The sequence below is a fragment of the Corvus hawaiiensis genome, chromosome 3 (assembly GCF_020740725.1).
Source record: "Corvus hawaiiensis isolate bCorHaw1 chromosome 3, bCorHaw1.pri.cur, whole genome shotgun sequence".
NCBI lineage: Eukaryota > Metazoa > Chordata > Aves > Passeriformes > Corvidae > Corvus > Corvus hawaiiensis.
The window spans coordinates 41,254,399-41,272,098 of NC_063215.1; the positions used below are offsets into that span (position 1 = coordinate 41,254,399).

The 17,700-nt window shown below is 40.7% G+C and overlaps 1 protein-coding gene and 1 long non-coding RNA gene across 5 annotated transcripts; one reads left to right on the top strand and one right to left on the bottom strand.

The window, feature by feature from the left end:
* Window positions 1-2,443: 2,443 nt before the first annotated feature.
* On the bottom strand, window positions 2,444-7,425 carry NDUFAF4 (NADH:ubiquinone oxidoreductase complex assembly factor 4). Its single transcript, XM_048298494.1, has 3 exons — window positions 7,251-7,425; window positions 6,372-6,469; window positions 2,444-4,227 (listed from the first exon to the last, which is right to left on the bottom strand). The coding sequence occupies exons 1-3, from the start codon at window positions 7,375-7,377 to the stop codon at window positions 3,913-3,915; spliced, it is 540 nt and encodes a 179-aa protein (XP_048154451.1). The 5' UTR covers window positions 7,378-7,425; the 3' UTR covers window positions 2,444-3,912.
* On the top strand, window positions 7,372-17,192 carry LOC125323481. 4 transcript variants are annotated; one of them, XR_007202529.1, is made up of 3 exons: window positions 7,372-8,073; window positions 11,429-11,510; window positions 15,527-17,192. It is a non-coding gene; the product is annotated as an uncharacterized LOC125323481 (long non-coding RNA). The 4 variants fall into 4 exon arrangements; XR_007202528.1 differs by having other exon boundaries at window positions 7,386-7,972; XR_007202530.1 differs by having other exon boundaries at window positions 7,458-11,510; window positions 15,527-16,321; window positions 16,422-17,192.
* The last annotated feature ends 508 nt before the right edge of the window (window positions 17,193-17,700 follow it).

Sequence of the window (17,700 nt, forward strand, 5' to 3'; positions counted from 1 at the left end):
TCATTAGACTTGTAGATTGCCGGAAACAGATTTAATAACAGGCACCAACAGGGTGTTTTGATTGCTAATAGCACATCAGTCAGTGTACAACTTGCCACAGTCTCAAGTACCAAAATCTGTTTGCACCTGAAGCTCACCTGCTCTGGTAATGCCTCCCCTGTCAGTTCAACAGTGGCACCTGAGTAAGAGCCAGGACACTCCAGTATAGAATGGGCTTCAGAAAGAGCTGTGAAACGTGAAGCTTCATGCAATCTCAAACGTGCAAGCATGATGCTCACACGTAACAAAGTGAGACAGCCACCTTTTCTACGTTTTGCATTTTGATCCTGTTGTATGACTACTTGAGCTTTGACTTGATTTTCCAATACAGAAATAAGACATTCCATTTTGTAAGTTTGATATATACCTCTCACATATAATTTTCTTTTCTCCTTGAGCAAAAAGAGGCAGCTTAAAAGACAAGTTCCCTGTGCTGGTAGGCTACAGAAAAATCACATTTTGTACTGAAGGTCCCTCTGACAAGCTCCAATCTTGCTATCTTGTCATCACTCTGCGTGAACCAAGCTACAATTAATACATCTGTGGTGAGACAGATTACTTGGGTTCACATATCCCTAAAGAGCAGCTTTTGAAGATGTGAAAACTATATTCCTTTTGAAAACTTGTCCTATTCATAAGTTCTGCAGTGCAAAATGTGCTCAGTCTTCTCATCTTTACCTCAGCAGATGTGTTACTCTGAGAAGGCAAGAGAGCTCTGCAGAAATAAAATAGCTGATACTGAAAGGGCAGAATACAACCAACATTTGCATGTGAACTAGAACAGAGCAAGAATGCAACTGCATGAAGTTTGCATAGCAGCAAAGACTGGCTGAAGAAGGCTGGGAACAGACATTATGACATTAATTCCGTAAGAACAAAGCAGTCTGAGTGATACAGTTTGTTCCCTACCAAATGTAATGTTTCTATATGGTGGCCAAAACCACCCGAGCTAAATTTGGTGCACCATATGCTTGGCAGTGAGACATGAAATATTCTTCACATATAAATACCAGAAAACTGAACTGCAGGTTCCCACAAATTCCCCATAATTACCTCTTCAAAACAGTTGCTTGAATACCTTTTCCTTAAGCTGACAGCTGAACAGGAAAGGGAGATAACCATAAAGGGACATAGCCAAACCATGTTCCAAGTGTAAAGAAAATACTATTATTCTTCCAATTAGAAACTAGTGACCAAGCAACATAACTGATAAGTAAAATGTCCCTTGAAACTGGAAGGAAGGAAATAAGGAGTTCTAGAAAAGACGCAACGGTGAGAATAGTCTTGCTCCAGACATCAACCCTAAAGACAGCATTACCTTCAAACACATACTCACTGGAACCCTATAGGCACATACATATGCTGTAGTCAGTATCCTACACAGGACAAGATGGTAGCATTGGAGAGCTTGATCAGGGACAGGCTTTCCCACCAGAGTAAAGAAGAAAAATCCATACTCCTCGCCCTTGTGAGTTTTGGGCAATTAATATGCTCCATGTCTGAAGACACAGTGAAAGCTAAACATTCAGACCTCATATAACTGGGACTGATTATGGGATAAATTTTTACATGATCCTGTACCATTGGCAGTACCTTTGTAATGCTGGTTTGGCACTGCCCAGCAGGTGGGGCATGTGACCAGCAGAACAATCTGTGCTGACAAATTGCATCTCCTTTTCCTGGGGTGAACACAGCTTACCAGAGAACTACCCTGCTCCAGAGAAGCCGTCAGGGCCACAAGTTCACCTGCTTGCAGGGAGACACCAACTCTGCTGTGGGACATCTGCTTCCCCACTGTGGATAATACATTCTGAGGAAGAGATCCTGGCTCCACAGAAACAGGGATGCTTTACAATCATCACATTTGTGGATAGGATTTTGTCCTGATGGTATGGCTGGGGCACTGAACATGATGAGCACCAAACATCCCGAAGTACATGCATGCTGAAGGGTGTAAGCAACACAGCAGTGTACCATGAAGTGAGACAGGGCACTGTCATGGTGCAGCCACATCACAAGACTTTTCATGAAGGCAGACAAAAGATGCCAAAATACATGTCAAGGTGGTCAAGGGAGAGTGGTTAAGCTGTTGTCTGGTGCTGGTTGTAGTGTGATTTTAATCAACTTCAATCCATAAGTAAAATTCATTTTAAAGGAAATTGCAGCATCTTCAATATCAACAGTATCTGTACCAAATGCATTCCACAGCTGTTTTCTGAGTGCTATCTTAAATATTACATTAGGATGAACAGTACTCAAGCAATAAAGTATTTGTGTTACAATGTTCTATAAAACAAAGTATTTTGTGCAAAGAAATCTTAATGTGGTACATAACTCAGGTGCATTAGTTTCAGAGTGTAGCTCCATACCCTATTGTACTGGAGGACAAATGACAAGCCACACATCCAAAGACTAACAATTTTGAATTTTTATACAATGCACATAGTGTTATCTTCCACTATGGTACAGTGTTATGTACTTCAGATTTTAATCAAGCAAGCACAACCTTGATATACACTGTGGCAAACGCTACTGGAGATACCATGTTACAGGTCAGAAGTTGAAGGAATCTTGCTGTGAAATAACAAAGCTGATCATCTTCTTGGTAAGACATTTACCAGACTCTGAATCAAAGACATGGCAGAAAAGTTCTTGAAAAGAAAGTTACATTGTAAACCTGGTACTGACTTATACCCTTTAAATAAATTCACCTTTTTTAGTGATGAGCATAAAATTAAACATTTTGGGTTTGTTTTTTGAAGCAAGGCAACCAATAATGCATTTTTAAATATCAGTTCTGGTTATCTGCTGCCCCATCTCCCCAGCTTATCTGACCATGTTGCACTACAGGATTATTCGTCAGTGCAAAACTTCTTACCTACACAGATGTGAACAGTCACAGTATCGAGGTTACAATCCACCACTACTACCTCGCCGTTCGTGTCACCCTTGTGTCATCTGCCTAGATGTAGCATGGGAGTAAGTTGCTGTGAGTAAACGTGACCTGATCTAGCCCACATCTGGATCAGAAAAGGCCTCCACAGGGAAAAAGGATTGTTGTAACAGGATGGGCAAACATTCACGGAAGTCCTCCTAGTGGGTCCAATTAGTACATCCAGTTGAATTTCCTTGCTACCTGTTAATATGAAGCATTGTTTCTCATACAGCAGATGCCATGGGCTGCTGCAAGAGACTTATGCCAGAAGATCATCACTCTATAAACTCCCTGACTAACAGCACCTGTAGAGGTGCAGGTATTTAATCTAAATCAGAATAGAGTAAAAGAGGAGTTACGTATGAGCCATTGCTGTTCCAGCACCAGAAAGAGGCCTTCTTGCTGTTCACCTTCTTTTTATTTTATGTTTGACACAGCTGAATTTCCCAAATGCTCTTGTGGCTAACCTTCTTTACAAAGTATAAACACTATTCCATTCTTATACAAGAGAAATACAGCTGTTTGTTATATACACACACCTTGACAGCAAGTCCTTGAAAGAACAGTGCAACATGAAATTACAGAGCCAACACCCACAGAGTACCTGTTCAGCTGCAGGCCAGGAAGTCTCTGCTCAGGAAGGCAATCAGTTAAGGTAAAATGCTATAACTGAACTCGTAACATTAGAATGGGATAATCAGAATTGTCTGACATGCTCTCATACCACATATTAGTCATATTCTGGTTTACAAACTGTAATTGCTGCATTTCACTGAAGCCATCCAATATAGAATGAAATTGCTGGAATACATCTCAATGGCATAAGGAAGCAGCCTTGGTGGATGACACGTTATCGACTCTGAATTTTCAGACACGGAATATACTTGAGAGTAAAATGAAGACACGAGTGAGATCACACAAGGTTTTGGCAAGTATTTTTATGTTAACTGTTTTGGTTTATGACTTTTTATGGCTTTTTTGGTTTCTTTAGGAAATTCCTGCACAGCGAAAGGAATGAAGAATTCCAGAAGAGAGTTGACCTCCTTCAGTTCCAGACTGTATTCTGCTGCTATTTTCTCTGCAGTCCATATTTGAGGTTGAAGTTTATGATTATTAAGAAGTGTCAGAGCCTCCACAATGGAAATTTTGCCTATGGGAACTTTCTTAACATCTAGAGCTTCCAAGTGGCCTAATTTTGTAAGTCTCTTTTCCTCCTGTTTACATGGAAGATGTTCACCACCTCCATCTTTTACCTAATTGAGGGAAGGAAAACAAAAAGAGCTCAACAGCAGTTCTGTTTACTATACATACTGTAGCAGCTAAACCGCTTTGCTAAATATGGCGTTTCCTTTTAGCTTTCCCCATATTTATTTTTAAAAGCTTAGCCAGCCTAGCTTCTTCCACAGCTCTTCTATATAGTGTCAACTCCCAACCAAATGCTGAGAAGCTCCTATTCATTGCACTCTAAGTGTTGTATTGGCTTGGCAGCCCTTCATACAAGGCAAACTACAGATTCTGGTAGCCAAATGTAAATGCAGATAACCTAATATTTGGTACTGATTCATTGGAAGGGATAAAAAAATCATACAACAAATTGGTATCCTTCTGATACCACTGGAAAACTATTTCATGTAGTCTCTCTTCCCTTCCTTTTGTTTTCAAATTTTAGTTTTGCTGTTAAAAGAAATTCCTTCTTTTGCTCTGTCTAGAGAACAAGCTTTCCTGCTATTTTGCAGCATCGTATGGAGTTTAATTGCCATGACTACTGCAACATGTAGACACATAAAGTCTCTTCACCAAGGTCCCTTCGTATTTCCAAATAATTTCCAAACCAGCTTTGACTTCCACGTATTTCCTTTTATTAAGATTTAACCAGTGAATGACACTGAATAAAAGGATATAATTAAGCCTTTCTTAAATTTAGAAGTACTTATATAGTAATCAGAGCCCACAGTCACTGATTATCAAACAGACACTCTGTATTAACTCACATGCTGAGAAAACTGATGTGGATGCTACAGCACCTGTGTGTCTGTTTCTGAACTACAAGGAATGTCTGGCCTGTACTCCATGTCTTCCTTCTACTTTGTGCTAAATCTGTGCTCGGATAAGGAATGATTTTTCAAATCTTAATTAGATCATCTGTCTCTGGGAATCTGCCACTTCAGGACTCCCGAGCTGGTGCTTTCCCACTTACCACAGGCAGACATCCCAAACATACACAGAGGTGTGTAGGCATCATGTATACAATGCACAAAGTCATCAGGATAACATCAGGAATGGGAAAAAGTTTTTGTATTGTTTTGCCCACAAGTCTCTGTGATTACATTTCAGCTGAGCTCTAACAACTGCAAGCAGACATACCACAAGGGCAAGTCTTATGTGGCAGCAACCTCAGAGTAGGCATGGAATCAAGCAAAGATTTGTTCCACTTTTGACTTTTTCTCAAATCTCTCTTGACAGGCTTATAAATGAATATTGAAAGATACTGAAATTAAACCTTCAGCACTTCAAAATTAGAGCCCTAACCTGTGATGGAAATTAAGGATAGAAATTACTTGAAAATTTCAGGGAGGAACTGAAGAAATCTATTTGCATTTTAAATATTTTTAGACTTGAATACCATGTAAGTGGCAAATTGGAGAGATGTAGGGATTTTGCTAGATGACTATAAAAATTTTGTTGCTGAATAAAGCAGCTGGAATAAAGTAGTCCAATAAAGCAACAGGTAAAACACACAAGCCATAGCACAATATGATGGAAAAGAGGACACTGAACCCCAGTCTGCATTTTACAAAGGAGTATGCTTTGCCTTTCAAACTAGAAGATTGCAGCCACTGGCAATAAGGAAATGATGACCATACAACCCACAAGATTATGTAGAAAAAAACCTAAGGCACTTCATGAGCTGGATTAAAAAAAGTCTCTGCACTGTAGAACATTAGCATCACTAGTTAAACACTCCATTAAAATGTAAACATCTTTGTCCTCTACCACATCCCTGCTCCCCCAGCAATCCAAATGTTTTCTAACAACTCAACAAATGACATCTGGCAAACTCCTTTATCTTTGCAAAAGGCTGGAGAACTATCCTGCCTCATAGGAAGCAGAAATGGGAATTTAGGTGAAAAACAATATAAGATCAACTCAATGTTAAAAAGGAAGACTGGGTCAGCATTTACAAGCTTGTATAATCATAATCTGTCACATGTTCAAAACCCGGGGTCAGACACAGTCAGTGCTACTGATGTATAGAAGAGTAATAAAACCACCACTTTTATCTAACAAAAAAAGGTAGCTTTTATGCACTAAGAGCATTTTTCTTGACACAAACTCTGCTGAGTTTGAAGACCACAAAGCTGATGCTGGTATGGCTCGTACAGAGAGATGCACTCACCCGCACTGGTGGATCTCTGGACTCCACATAAACATCTTTTAGCAAGGTGAGGAACCTATCATCCTTTCTGAGAACTTCTTCTTTTATCTCTGGGCTATCTAAAGGCAGTGAGAAGAAGAAGGGAAAGGAGGAAAAAAAAAGGAGAAAAGATTGATCTGAGTCAAATCGTTTCCTTTTTGTTAGTTCTGCCAGCTCATCGCTTCCCCAGAGGCACGGCATGGCTCCCGCAAATTAACGTGTCCTCTTGGGAAGGTGTCATTCTTCCCACAGCCCTGACCTTAGCGACACCGCTTCACATGGTGGGGCTGGGCCAGTCAGCCGCCACAGCACAGCGGGAAGCACAGCCTGTGGTACGCCTGCGGCACTGCCTCAGCAGCCGCTCCCTACTGCCACCCCAGCTACTGCCCCGAGCAACCCCCAGCACCACCTCCACCACGTGTCCCAGCAACCACCCCCTCACCCGCCCCATCAACTGCCCCAGGTCCTGGCCCCATCAACCACCTCCACCGACCGCCCGCTGCGACCGTCCCAGCAACAGCCTCCACCAACCGCGCCATTAACTGCCCCCAGCCCCCGCCCTCATCACGGAGCCCCGACAGGCCGCCTCCATCACCTCCCTCACGCCGCTTCCCGCTGGGACCCCCCGCCCCCGCCAACCGTCCCACAGCCGCCCCGTCACCGCGGCTCCCGGCATGCCCCGCACGCCCAGCCCCGCTCTCAATGTCAGCGGCCCCGCACCGGGGGCTTCGCCGCCGCCCCTCGCCCCGCAGCCGGCACGCCCCTGCCCCTCCTCCGCCCGCGCCACGGCCCCGCGCCGGGCCCACAGAGGCCGCCCCCACCGCCGCGGTCGCCCCGCGGGCAGGCGAGGCCGGCACTCACCGGCCATGGCGTCCGGTCGGGCGGTGGGGTGCCGCGGCGCGGGCGTGGGCTTCTCCTTGCTGATCTCGCGGCTAGCCCGGTTCTCCACGTTAAAATTCCGGAACACGCGGGTCACCCGCCCGCCCATCGCCGCCGCCAGCCGCGCCTGCGCACGGGGCAGGCCCCGACACAGGTTAATGCGCCGCGCCGGCGAATGCACCGGAAGAAAATCGGCCGAGTAGCGCAGGAAAACAAACAAACGAATGAGAACTACGGGCAAGGCCGTTCGCTTTGCACTTCGTACGCCCCGGCGGTGCCTTCTCCTTGCCCTCGGCGCTGCCTCCGACGCTGGCCCGGGGCGGCGTTGGTCGTGCCGTGGCTTTTCTAAACGCGTGCGTGACCGGAGCCCCCGCATCGGGCGGGTCCCGTTGGGAATGCTCTCAAAGCCGCGGGCTGCCCCAGAGCTTCCTTTTTAGCCGTGGTGGCTGGCGTGAGCCCCCGAACACGTCATGTCGTGACTGTCGCCACTTTTTTGTCGGCGGGGATAGGCGCGGCTCCAAACTGCAGGGAGGGACATTTATTTCTCCCGTACTGTTGAGAATTTGTAGGCTACACAATGCTTTCCGGGTGCAGACCCTCTTTTTCAGCTCAAGCAAATAACCCTTCTTCTGACTTTGCAAAAATTGCAAAAACTACTTGTGAGGAAATACTGAGGAGGCCTTGAGCCATGCATGATAAGAAAGGTAAAATTGTAGACAGAATCTAAATTGTTGAGGTGGAATCATCAGTTCGTAGATTCAAGAAGCAAAGTGTGAAAATATACAGAATCCTCAGAGAAAGGAAGGTAGGAAGAACAAGAGTAAGAGCTATTGGCCTGATGCAAAAAGCGATAAAGCCTGATGGTTGACTACTTTATTCAACCACGACTGCTGATAAGGTGTTTTACCAACAGAGATCATTGACACTTCAATCCCAGCTGCTGTGTCGATAAGTAATTCCCTTATGGTTTGAAATTGTGTATATGCTGTTTGCAGACTCTTAGTGCCTTCTGGGCTGCTAGTTAGTGCATAGTAGTAGTTGCCTGAATGAAGTGACCTGGAGTGGGAGTGTTAATGAAGGGCAGAAAAAAGACCAGGCTTCTTCTTGTGGTTTTTTTTTGGGGGCGTGTTGTTTTGTTTTGTTTTGTTTTAAAGTGGGAAACATCTTTTTTTCTGCCCTTGCATCTATCTAGTTGTTCTTATTATTGTGGGTATGCAAAACTTGGGGTTTCAGAACTTGGTCTTCTACTAGTAGCTTTATTTAGTAGTAACAATTACGATGTGATCGTTATCAGGGCTACATTTAATGCTGGATTAAAGAATGACAGTGTTTTCCTTAGAGAGAAGTCAAATAGATTTAGACAGACAATGGAGACAAGGCAACATAAGCATGGTCTGTGCTGGATTTCTGCTGTCTTTGGGAATCAGGAAGGTCCAGTTTCTCCACTTGTTTATTTTAAAGGCTCTTGTGGTCTGTAGGATGATAGAAACATGTTTTTGTTCTCTGGTTATAAGCTTTCTGACCCTGTCTTATTTTAGACATTGCATGCAAATGAATTAAGAAGACAAGTGATATAGTGATAATAGGAAGCTGTTAAAATCTGCTGAAGTCAGACTGGTGACAAGTTTATTTAATTATCTATAGTCAATTACTTGCTGACTAAACCTGTGTTCTTGAGTCCAGGATTTGATACTTTTGTAAGTGGTGAGTCTGTCTGTGTGGCTATAATGGAAAAATCCACATGGATGCCTTTGGTGGTTGTAGACCTTGTATAGGTACTTCAGCATTTCTCTGAGACGTATCCGTATTGATCTGTCTGCAGATCAGCCATTGTGCCAAATTTGGAAACAAAGTTTCTCCTTCAAAAGCTAAGAACTCACAGCTTCTGGGATCAAACTCGGCACAGGGCTTCTGTCTTCGTAAAGCCTGAATGTGATTAACACTGCTATAATATTTACTGACAGCAAAATAAATTCACCAGAAGGCAGTCAGTTAAAAATAAAGAGTGATGTCATGCTCTGCCTGTCACTTCCTACCACTGAGGATGGAACAAAGCTGTTCTTTTCATGTATAAAGACACACCAAAAGTACAAGATTTTTATTCTGAAGAATCTTTCTTAGACTGTACCAAGCAGAAGAACTGAGATTGAAAAAATATATATTTTTTTAATAATTTGGTATTTTACCAATGTGACCATGTTGATATTAAATATAAATAATCAAGAGGTTGGATTTTTTTTTCATATAAAGCATCTGCAAGTGGGATGATTAAAAAATGAATGTATGTGTATTCAGCTTAGATAGAGTTTCAAATAGGATGCATTTTTCTTGAACTAGGACTCTGAATTTTTCCAGGTAATTTAAAAATAACATAACAAAACAGCCCATGAGAAGAACACAGGCTATCCAGCTGAGTTCATATACACAAGCAGCCTGTTCTCAATGCCGGGCAGCACCAAACACATCAGAGAAAAATACTGTAACTCTCATGATATATGTGTGCCATGGGCTGCCACACTAGATCTCCTTTTTATCCTTTCATACCTCTTAGGAGAGACATTTCTAAAGCTGCTGTGCACCTGGAAAATAAAAAGTACATTTGTGACGGTTCTTTGAATCTTTTTAGTTTTTCATTCCAGTTTTGATTAGATGTTGTGTGTATTTTTTTCTTTCTCAGCTAGTTCTGTAGCTGAGTGGAAAATGAGAAATTAATTTTGATAGTTAACTAGCATAAAAAGTCTGATTGACCTATTGAAAATTCCCTTTAGAGAAGGGAGGAGTGTCTTGTCATTAACTTGTGTTACTGTGTGGTACTACTAAGGTTTCTTTGCTGTCTTCACTACTCAGAAGATCAGGAGTCAGAGTATAAGTCCATATGGGCAGGTAATCTCAGTGAAATAAGAGTCTTTTTTTGGTAACAGGTGCCCAGCTAGAGAATCTTAGAGAGGAGGCAGGTGAGGTTTGCTTCGTGATTTGTGGTCTGGGAATGGCACAGCAGTCAACCACAGAGGAAAATTAGGAATGCCCTAATACAGCAGCAGTACAGGTTTATATTTTATTCTGTCCACATTTTCTACCACTGACACTGTTTTCCTCTTCTCTTCTTTTTGTTGTTGTTTGTTCATAATTGATGTCAGTCTAAATGGATACTTAAGCAACTTCATATATCATTAGGATTCAGGGAATTGAGCCCTCTATCCTGATTACTGGTTTACCAGTAAACACAATGAGAGCATTGATCCTTTTGTTCCTTATCTCATCAGTGTTAGGCAGAACCAGAGAACACAGAATTAGCAAGAATTGATTATAAGCCAAGTAAAAATGACTGTCCTGCAAGTTTGTAAAGGTGAACTCAAGAGAGATGGACTTACTGATGGATCACTTTTGCCTTTCAGTGATTTTTGGTCGTTCTGTTACTTAATCTCGTTTGTTTCTCTGTTACTGGTTTCAACTGATCCATCATTTACTGGCTTCTGAAGTATCTACAGAATGATCTACATTGAAGGATTTTGCTTAATTCCAGTCTGTGATCAGAGTGTTCCTGAACACTTGCATATTTTCAAGGCTAGGTGGCTGCAGTGCTTTATTTAAAGGACTTTTTGTCAAGTCCTTATGTGGATGAAGTTTATGGCAAGTGCAGCAAGCTCAGTGTTGCAGGCTCACACACCAGGCCAGACAGATCACTAGCTTCTTGTCAGATAGTACTAATTGCAAAGACATTGCATTTAAATTCTCCTGATTGACTGTGGCTTGACATGCCTGACATAATCTTCAATATTTTTCTTGTCTGATTGTTGTATCTCAAGAAGCAGTTTACTTTGAGTTGGAAATGCACAGTAGGAGCCAGCATATTTGAGAATGAGGCAGCCTGGTACTGGAATTAATTAATTTCATCAGTTACACATGCCTTTTTACTTCATTTTTACTGACAGGATTCAGTACCCCATGCTCTCTTCTCAGTGGCAATACTAGCTGAGACAACGTTCAGCCTTATTATTTCTTGTAACCCCAACTTCAGTTCTTCCCTCTTGCCAGAGTGAGGATGTAGGAAAACTTCCAGAGCAAACAACATTGCATAGATGGTCTGATTTAAGAAAGAGAAGAGCTCCCTTAACTTTCCGAAGCTGTATCAATCACTGACGATTTCACTGTTCCCACAGCAAGCTACTGGAAACACAAGAGGAGAAACAAAAGGCATGTGACAGGAGGAGTGCAAATACCTTGGAGTGGTATTGCTGCCAGGTTGGTTGGTTGGTTGGTTTGCTTGTGAGAGTTTGCACTTTGCTGCCAGATTGTTTTCCTCCAGCAGTGACAGAAACAACTGTACCAGCTCCAGTGAGGGGGAGATGAACCAGCAGTGGGAAGAGACTGGGTGGAATGGAGAGGTGGCTGGCTCATCTTGGGCTGGCTTTGCTGGTGCTCTAACATGGCCCAAGACAAAAAACATCCTTTGTACTGATTTGAGGCAGTAACAGTAGCCATGATTTTACTGCACTGCCACTGCAGTAGCTGTCTGATAGTCCAGAAGATAGCTGGTGAATGGATTCAGAATATTAGCTATTTGCTGGGGTTTCTTTCATGAAATATAACACATAAAAAATAACAAATGTATAACCTATGTGTGCTGGCAAGATGCTCTTCTACAATAATGTAATATTTTTCCATCCCCAAAGGATATTTCTATTCTCTCTATATGGTTTTAATTTATGATGATGCATAACTATTTATACAGGTGTGATGCATTTTGTGTACATAACTTTATAATTTAGTTCTATTATCTGTGACTTGATGTATCAAGGGATTGATTTTCCATGCTTTTATAAGTAGTTGCAGAACCATTTGTATTTATTCCTTTTACACTTGAATTGCATCCTTCTGCAATTTGCAAATTGTGTATTTGCAGGTGTGAATTACATGAAAAACTGAAGTCTGTTTTATTTACCTATGAGGAGCCAAATTTTGTGCAGAATAGGAAATCCAAAATGACCTCAGTGAACACTTCTAAAACCATTTTATATATATCTCAGTCTTAAAGAAGGCTTATATATAGATCTTAAGAAGCTGGAGAAGTTACAGTGTGGTTTAATAGCTCAGTGGCTTAATCAGTGTTATGCTGGTTAAGTAGCATTTGAGTCCATGTCCTATACCTGTATTCTTGTAGACACAGTAGCTAAAAATCTGCCTGGCACACACAGAGGATTCTTTGCAGATATTCAAGGAATACCATAGTGAGATTACACAACTTTCCTGGCTGATTCCACAAGCCATTTCAAGTCCTCTAATTTCCAAAAAGCAAATGTATCTACACTAATGCTGGGAGAGGATTCTATTAGGGGAAGCTGCCAGACTGCAGAGCAAAGAAAATGTGACCATAGGGTTACAACCTACAACCTTTAATTAAAAGCCTTGAAGTAAAGATGAATGTGCAATATTGCATTACCAAAAGATAAACAACAGAGCGTGATTAGAGAAATATATCACATTCATTTATCATTTAGTCCAAGAAACAAATGAATATTCTAAGATATGCAGTCACCAGTAGAGTTACAATATTAAAGTCTTGCTGATTCAAACAATTTTTTCTTAAATTTCTGGTTGAAATAACTTTATTCTAAACTCTAAGTAGCAACTGTGTAGTAATTGACCTTAAAACATGTAAAACAGATAAAATCCTATTGACTTCAATAACATTTATCCAGAATAGGATAAATAGGAATGAAAATAGTGGGCAAGAATCCAAACCTCTATACAAAAATCTGCATTTTAAATGAATCAAAAATTCTTAGAATTTGGAGTGTAATTCAGTGAGGGTCAGGAAAAAAATTCACGAGGGAAGATTCTTCATACCTATGTTCTGTCTACTACATGGGTTTTGTTTGTTTTATGTCTTACTGTGAAATACCCTGTGGAAGCCCTTAATTAGAGACACAGTTTTAGACATATTGATGATCAGGGCAAAATAGATTTATTATCTACTTGCTTCATTTACCATAAAATACTATGTTTTATTTGATTTAGGAATATACCAGTATGGATTATGTAGCACAGTGTAACAGGAATAATGTTCACGACAAAGGATTTGGTCTACACCTAATGCAGTATTCCTAAACATATGTCACAGAGAAGGATATAGTTGAGACAAATGCTGGATTTTTTCAGTTAATTTTGCATTATTCCCTGATATTATACTTTATGTACACTAATACAGAAAATTAATTACATTCTTCCTCCAGGTCTTCTGAGCATTTTCATTTGTATGTATTACCATTTACCTGTGTGATTACATACCCAAATTGTGCTGGTAGAGAATGCATTAAAGAAAGAAGAAAAGGTTTCAATGATACCAACACATGACTACCAGTATTAGAGTTCAAGTGGAAATAATTACTGAAGTTAGAGAGCCCTTTTGTGTGCCTCTTCTTTCCACAGCATCAAAAATCTCGGGGCAGCATGTGGGACACAGATGTATTTTGAACAGTTACATTTACTAATTATATAGAGAGATACAGTGGTTAAACATGCAAGTGTCGGGTTGCTCTGGGGGCTACTAAAATACACCATTAAAGAGATCCCCAAATATTTAAAGTACTGCCTCTATGTACTAAAAGTTCATTTTTAGGTTGTATAATAAGGACATGATTAAGCTTCAAAGCTCCGGCATTTTAATGCAGACTTACTGAGACTCCTTGAAGGCAGAGCTCTTTCTTTATGTAAGATGTCTTTGGGATCCTGATGAAGCTACCACACTTTCCTGTATACATAATAAAATACAAAACCAGTGTTCTCAAGCATTAGTTCAGGAACTCTATAGGTACTATTGTACTTTTTTGGGCTAGAAAATGCTGAAAATGGTCAAGTTTCCTTTAGTCAATAAACAGTTTGTCAGGGTGACTCACGTTGTTCAAATAAGAATTAAGGAATTCTCTGCAGGGTATACTGATAAGTGATAACAAATGGTAAATTTCACATGCACAAAATTGGTAGAAGTTAGTTAAAGAAATCTCTCTGAGCACCTTTCTGTGTGACTAGGTCTCAGCATCTAAGAGCTGCCAGGAGATGAGGTTCCCTGCTGTACCTACAAGTAGCAGGTCTCAGCCTGTGGATGACAGACTTTAAATAATTCAGTACACTGAGTTACTCCAGAGGAAATGTCTGTTGATGGCCTGTCTGAATTACGGCAGCAAAGCCTCTCTTGTCAGAAGTGCTGCCAGACTCATCAATGGATTGTGACACGGGCCAGTTTCATCCTGGTGTAAAATCTCTTGTCAGCCTGTAGAAATGATCCCTGCAGGGCATCTCTCTTTGCAGCATGGGGAAATTCACCTCTTACCCCAAGAACAGTTGAGATTTCTAGAATTCTGCAAGCTGCTTCTGCAGTCTTTCACTTTTTGTTCAGACATCAGAGGGAACATGCTAAGTTATTTGTTCTTGTTTAATACTTTAATCTGTTTGGAAAACGTGGGTCATCTTCTACTGGTTAATTGCTCCAACAATGACGTGTTTTCATTTTTTTCTGACACCTGTGTGGATGTACTATATTCTGGTTTTGGGCATGGGGTTGAGAAGCAGAACTACAGGCTCTTCTCATAGGAGACAGGACAATATCAATTTCAGAATCTGTCCTCTCTCTCTCTCTCTCTCTCTTCAAGTGCTGAAATGCACATACCAGTGATTCCCACTAGCTGTTGCAGCTCCCAGTAACAAAGCAAGATACATTTTTCTCTTTTTAATGAATGGATGATGTCGACCATTGCCTTTTGTTCTTTCTATTGATTCACATGTATTTCAGGCTCTTCCACAATATCCTAAGACAGGTTAGAAAATGGAGTGGAAAGTAACACTGCAATTTTTAAAACAGCAGTTACGCTTTTTGCTAAAATTAAATATTTTTTTCAGATGTTTTGTTTTTCTGAGGCATAAATAAGGTGTGGGTTGTTTTTTTTTTTTTGTAGTGCAGTGTATAAATTGAAAATAGAGAGTAAAAAGCTAAAGTGTAGTCAGAAAATGTGTAATTAAAAGCTATTATGAAAAATTATGAAAAACTGTGAAAGTGTGTTCCTGTTTCCTAACAATAGGAAAAATCTGAAAGGTTTAAATTTTGATACTTTTTACAACTTAGCATTTTATTAATGCATTATGTGTGTTTGCCAGAGGCGACCATACATGTATTTTTTTTATTGCCCCTGTAGACTGGGAGTTAAATGGAAACAATATTTGCTTTAATGCTAACATTTTGTCTGGTGTTTCTGATTTTGCAGGTTATTCCCACTGGGCAAAACAGAAGATGGCTTCAATGACTCTTCTGAAGGCGTCTTGCTCATTTGAGTTCTGTTCCTATCAAACTGTATACATAATCCCCTTTTTTCTGGACACAGCAGGAAATAGGAGATAGTTTCCGTGCTCAGTCTCAGGCCCCCACCAGGCAACATTCACTCACACATGTACACAGACACACAATTGTATGCTATTGTTGCTTTTGTGGGCAGGAGGGGCTGTTGTCATTATAGCCCTTGCTGTCACAACCCTAATGTTTCATTTAATGACTTCCATAACCTGTCTCCCTCCAAGCTGCTTTTTGTATCTTTATCTCAAATTATAGAGTGACTCCCCAGACAATTTTCAACCCTCCTGATTTCAGACCAGATTATTCAACTTCCACTCCAGGCCTCTCATTCTGGTGAATAATTTGAGCAGTGACTTCAGTTGTTTTGGATAAAATAAATTTTTAAGAAAAGGGTATTTGACTGTAGCTGGAATGGAAGTAGGCTATCATTCCTAGTAACCTTAAATAGGATTTAGACTTTTTCATAAATCAAAGGTACCTCTCATGAAAGTAAGTTGCAGCCTTTTAGTGTCTCCTGCACCATTATGACTTTTCTGTCTATATAAGCAGACAAGTGCCTGGTTCCCAGAGTGGAATCCATCATCCTGAAGTTAATTTCAAGTATCTTTTTTGTGTGCTTACCAGAAGCAATTTAAAGCTGCAGTCTAACAGTGCATTGTCTCTAAAGGAGAATCCTTCTTCTGCCAGTAGCCACCCCTCAGCCCCCTTGGTAAGAAGGGCTCCTCTGCCTCCGTGGTAAGCCAGTTCAATCCACTGCCTGTGCAGAAAACCACTCACTTTCTGTTCTTTTATTCTATTTTTTTTTTCAGATACCCCTTGTTTAAGAGGGTGAGTAAGAAGCATAGCACATATGTCTTCCTCAAATACAGTCATGATCCAGAAAATGGCTGAGGGGTTTCAAGACTGGTATCTAAAGTAGTGATTTTATCTTTCCTAATTTGTCAGTGACAAGAAGAGGACTTCTAACTGATGTGCTAAGGATCTTCCTCTTTGTCCTGCTCTTTTGTCAAATCTTTGGTTTATTGTTGTGTTGCTGGGGTTTTTTTGTTTGTTTGTTTTTTTGTTCTAGCATCTCTGATGTTTTATAGTGATGAAAAGAGAAACATTGTGCTCTGGACTAGTATGCCTGTTAAAAAATGATTGAGTTACAGAAATTCACCTCCAAGTACATACATACATACAGAACTATTCCCACATATACTAGATGGATTAACAATTATTACACCTAAATCTGATCTCTTATCAAGGTAGAGCAAGTCTTGGGCTACATGGCCAGCCTGTCTAGTATTTGATGTATGGAGCACCATTTCTTGTCTTTCATCATGATCCAAATGATAATATTGCAGACCACCATGCATGCAGCCTAACCAGTACAAGGAAATTTTGAGAAAGCAAGCATAGACCCTTCAGAGAACTGTGTCTCAGTCTCTCATTTGTTGGGCAGCTATGCAGAGATATTTTAGAGTGGCTTTTGCAGTATTCAGATACTTCCTTGGCTAGTTAATATCAAGAATGGAAAAAGACATATCTTCTGGCAAACATGGACAAAAAAATATAAATTAAAACAAGCATGCTCCTTATCTCTACTGGTATTTTTGTGACATTCAAAATAAGCAAATTTGCATACGTGTGGAACTTGCACCTTCTATCACCAGTTATATGATTGATTAAAGATTCCATCCTATTTGAAAAAACAGATTTCTTTTAGGAAACTGTCTATTCCATATTTCTACTGTTCCTTAACTAAGGAGTTAAACATTGGAATGTCAGCCTGTCAGGGTTCATTTACACTGTGTTAGGTGAATCTTTGGTCTGAATAAGTAGAGTTACTATTCTGCCACCAGTGTGACTAAGAAAGTTCTTCCTTCACTGATTTAACAGCACCAATCACGCACATGAAAATAACAGGCTTTCAGAAACTGAGGTTTCCATATTGCCCAAGCACCACTGTGAGTGGACTCATCTGTTCTGTGAATATGTTGACTAGAATATCTTCTGTTTCCAGTGCACAAATCCTGACAAAGGTGCAGAGGTCTTAGTTCAGACACTGAGGAGCTGGAGTAAGCTGTGACCTTGTATCGCTGGTAT

Excerpts from the sequence above, each read along its gene's own strand:
- NDUFAF4 (XM_048298494.1), bottom strand. The coding sequence starts at position 7,377 with ATGGGCGGGCGGGTGACCCGCGTGTTCCGGAATTTTAACGTGGAGAAC. Across the intron at positions 6,470-7,250 it reads CCGACCGGACGCCATGGCCG|ATAGCCCAGAGATAAAAGAA; the intron begins GTGAGTGCCGGC and ends CACTGCCTTTAG. Across the intron at positions 4,228-6,371 it reads CCAGAGATCCACCAGTGCGG|GTAAAAGATGGAGGTGGTGA; the intron begins GTGAGTGCATCT and ends TCCCTCAATTAG.